The sequence below is a fragment of the Nymphalis io genome, chromosome Z (genome assembly GCF_905147045.1).
Source record: "Nymphalis io chromosome Z, ilAglIoxx1.1, whole genome shotgun sequence".
Classification (NCBI taxonomy): Eukaryota; Metazoa; Arthropoda; class Insecta; order Lepidoptera; family Nymphalidae; genus Nymphalis; species Nymphalis io.
The window spans coordinates 13,484,549-13,488,936 of NC_065918.1; the positions used below are offsets into that span (position 1 = coordinate 13,484,549).

The window sequence follows — 4,388 nt, forward strand, 5'->3', positions numbered from 1 at the left end:
CCTGAATTTAGCTTCAGTAGCCATGCTCGTCTCCACTGAGCGCGTATCCACCATGGTCACCACCTTCGAAGCTTACGGGACTGTCCTCGTGACCGTGACTCTCCTCCGCCGCTCCCCAACCATGACCTGTGGTGCAGATAACATTAATCAATTTAAAATGAAATTTTGAGGTTCAATTAAATCAAATATGGAGCGCCAGATAATAAAAATGTCTATTCTGATCTAACCTTTGATTATTTTTAAATGATAAAAACATGCTAATGAAAAGAAGACATTGCAATGAACAGTTTAGTCCTAAGTTATTTTATGAAGAAATAAAAGATAGATACTACTACTGATACTAATTATATGTAAACAAAAGTGAGTTGTATATATTTAACGCATTTCCGTAGCTTTTTTGTATGGGTGCAATATTAAACAACGAAAAAATAAAAACGAAAATTAACATTCTTTTATTTCTGGATTTCATTGCTGCCCAAAGCATTCTCAAAGTCTTTTCACTGACACTATGAATATGTTATTTTATCTATCCACATGTCTATATATATATTACTAGAAGATCAAAGTAATATCAAAACCTAACGAAGGTGTTCGATTTTCAAATAAGTTCGAACAAATTGAAATGTTACAATTACACACACATGTTAAAAAACCGTGTGATTCCGGTAAAATAGAATATAGAGTGACACATCCGCCGTACAAATTTTTATTCCGTAGTGCTATTGTGTCAAAAAAATCATGACACTCATAAACATAACAATTTAATGAAACACGCGTCAAGATAGCGTATCACGGAAAGTCAGTTTTCAACATTTCACGTGTACGACACGAAGCAAGTTCTTAGAAAAATGCACTTCAGTTTGGAAATAGCGCCGAACTCCTATCAAATGGAATAAGCACAAACGAATTTTTCAAAAGTAAAGTAATTTTAACTCAGAATTTTTTTTTTCTTTTGGTTAACTGTTACTATGACATTTCATAAAAAATCAAATATATAAGAGCCGAGAAGGTAGTTGAACACGTGAATCTTAACCCAATATGGCGGGTACAAACTCTGGCAATCACCGAGTTTTCATGTGCTTATTTTGTATTCATAATTTTATTTATCTCGTGCTTGGTCGTGAAGGAAAATGTCGCGAAGATACCTATAAACACAATAAACTGAAATTCTGTATTCAAAATCGTTGCTAACGAAGTTTTGTTGCCAAAGGACTTTTTGCTATAATCATTTTGTTACATGACCTTATTTAAAAACATTGATAACTAGTAACCACCGTAGACCGTTAAGCTTTTCTTAATATACAATAGGTTGTCGAACTGGCAAATTCGTCACCTCATATAAGTAGTCACTATCGCCCATATTGTAATGAATGTTAACCATTCTCTACATCATCAATGCGCCACCGATTTTGTAAGATGTAATGTCCCTCGTGCATGTAGTCACACCGGCTCACTTAGGGTAAGTCCAACCGGAACACAACAATATGTAGAATAAGAGATGTCAGGTATCTGTATTTTAAATATTCTAAAAGTACCCTAAGTCCATCAGTAAAGTACATTAACAGCTTGTTAATGTCCCACTGCTGGGCTTAAGCCTCCTCTCCATTTTGAGGAGAAGGTTTTGAGCTTATTCCACCACGCTGCTCCAATGCGGGTTGGTAGAATACACATGTGGCAGAATTTCAATGAAATTAGACAAGCACGAGATGAATTATAAACACAAATTAAGCACATGAACATTCAGTGGTGCTTGCCCGGGTTTGAACCCACGATCATCGGATTCACACTTTCTTACCACTAGGCCATCTCGGCTAAGTCCATGAGGCCACCGATTTTTATAACAAATTTTATAAAATCCGTCAAACTTCGTTAGTACATATATAATATATATAGTATTAGTGTATAAGATGTACATACCTCCGCCAAAGTGAGGCGCCGCTTTTGGCTCCCCATACGTGTATCCAAGAACTTCATAGTGGTCATCGCCTCCTCCGCCACTCTTGTGATGGATGTGCTTGACTATTGTGTGCTTGTGGTGATGGTGTTTCACGAACACCGGGACGTGGATGATCACTTTCTTGTGACCACCACCGCCGCCACCCGCTGATATTAGTGAAGACAGCTCAGCCACGCAAACGAGCGCCAACTATAAAATTACAATTAAATTTAAATAAAGTTTTACGTTTAGTATTATGTTGCGTTTATATTTAAAACATTATATTCTTTAACTTGTTATTATTATTTTAATTACTTTTCAACCCTGAATCAAATAATACGTACATATGAAAAAAGTTCATTCAAAAGAGAAATATTTTTATTTACTAATTCAATCGCCATTTTTATACGTATTTAAGTTATTGACTTCATTCAGTCGAGAAATCTGGAAGTCTAGAAGTAAGCAAGTAAAGCGGTTGGATGCGCCTGATCTCTTTCTGGTCGTGTCGGATTAACATTGTATTGGATTATGAGGGTAAAGGAATATACTCGTGCATCATAATATGTCCTGTGCAGTTGGCTAGTCTTTTGAGATATCGGTAAGGATCTCACATCTATATACTATACAGAGACACATGAGTGGTTATTCACTGATGTATTCTAATGAATCCTACTACTATCTTAGACTGAGTAGAATTGCTATAAATCTTTTAGACACAGGAGTCACTCTATATATACAATTTATACGGTCATCTGATGATAAGTGGTCTTGACCGCCTATGAACATAGCTGTAAGAAATATTAACCATTCATTAGGAACCTAGACGTTATGTCCTTTGTGCCTGTAGCTACACTGACTCACGGTGTGTGAGTCTTTCGAACCGGAATACAACAATTCTAGTTCATATATTTCAAAACAACTATTCACATAAAAAAAATCTCGCAATGCGTCTAAGAATTAGTTTATAATTCGCAAATAGTTATGTCAACTTCGCTCAGCTTTTAATAACGAAATGACTGCCGTTATAATATATAATTAAAATAACATTTGACATTACATAAGTATATAACAATTATTAAGCTTTCTAAATATATTACAATAGAGTCTCGCCATGTAAGCCAACAACCATCTAAGTCATTTAACGTAGCTATTTTTATGTTGTAATAAAATGATTCGCTTTCAAACAAACAAAACTAAAACACAAAAAGTTTTTACCGCGATCATGTTTAGCCTCTCACTCGGATTTTTTTTCCTTTTTTTTGTAATGACGTATTGGACAAGAAAGGAAAATAAACGTATCCGGCTGGGGGTTTGCGCTGACTGGAATTTGTAAGGCGGAAATGATAAAAATGTACATAATAACGTATGTACGCTCATGTGGTAGCCGTAAATAAAATTGTACTCTAAATTCAAAAATAAATCTTTTAAATATATAGTAATTTATTTTGTGTTCTATTTTTAAAACAGACTGTGTATGTTCAGCTTAAGTAAATTTTAATCTACGTTTTTCGGGTTATTTATTTTTAATTATTTAGTACAAGGAAGAATAAAATACATTTATTAATATCTGATTATTTTAAATGATCCAGAAAATTAGTACAGACACGCTCAGCGTGCTTTGGTTTATATTTAGTGATAAGAGTCTCCGCTCACTCTAATTACTGTCGTTAGTTCCGGTCTCGTGTAACATTATCGTGAATCTATTTCGTGTTCAGCTTACAACCATAGCTCTTATTACCTTAAGATAAAGACTAGTTTACAAATCTGTTTCTAGACCATACAGTCCAATGATCTACGTCGCGTAATAAAAAATCATCAATGAACATAATGAATGATGATGACGCTATAAACTTGGTGCAAGTATGAAATTTATAATATATTTTGTATGTAAAACTATTATTTAATCTTACATTAAAAAACTGACAATTATCTCATATAATACACTATTCTTCTTGACAATACGATTAAATTTTTCGTTTATTACGTTACGAAATGTTCGTCGTTAATTTAGACGAACAACATATATAACACAGATATACACATAACTTCGTATTACTGTTAATTATTTCGAAGAATAATATAATATTATATAGTCCACTTCACATATAAATTATTACTTGAACAAATTTAAAAACCGTTAAACATTTTTACATGAACTTTAATGTATTTGAAATTTCAACTGTTATTGTCCACTCACCAAAAATCGTGCGGACATCGTGAAGAAGTGAAGACCAATCTTTGATGCAGTTAGCTGGTGTGTGATAAAGAAATTTCAACTAAACTTCCTTTTATATTGCAACGTGGTCGCGTTTCGCGACACTGCCTCTCGGTGCCTTCGATCTAATCCACATTCAAAATTTTGCTATGGAAAATTGAATTTTATTTCATAACAATAATAAGGTTTAATTTATTAATTGAAACGCCATGGTTAATATTTTACATGAATATCTTA

The 4,388-nt window shown here is 33.6% G+C and overlaps 1 protein-coding gene across 1 annotated transcript; it reads right to left on the bottom strand.

The window, feature by feature from the left end:
• Positions 1-4,151, bottom strand: LOC126780538 (uncharacterized). The gene is made up of 3 exons (XM_050505121.1): positions 4,134-4,151; positions 1,918-2,146; positions 1-126 (listed from the first exon to the last, which is right to left on the bottom strand). Exons 1-3 carry the CDS (start codon positions 4,149-4,151, stop codon positions 14-16), a joined length of 360 nt encoding a protein of 119 aa, XP_050361078.1. The 3' UTR covers positions 1-13.
• Between the last annotated feature and the right edge of the window lie 237 nt (positions 4,152-4,388).

Excerpts from the sequence above, each read along its gene's own strand:
- LOC126780538 (XM_050505121.1), bottom strand. Across the intron at positions 127-1,917 it reads GGCGCCTCACTTTGGCGGAG|GTCATGGTTGGGGAGCGGCG; the intron begins GTATGTACATCT and ends TCTGCACCACAG.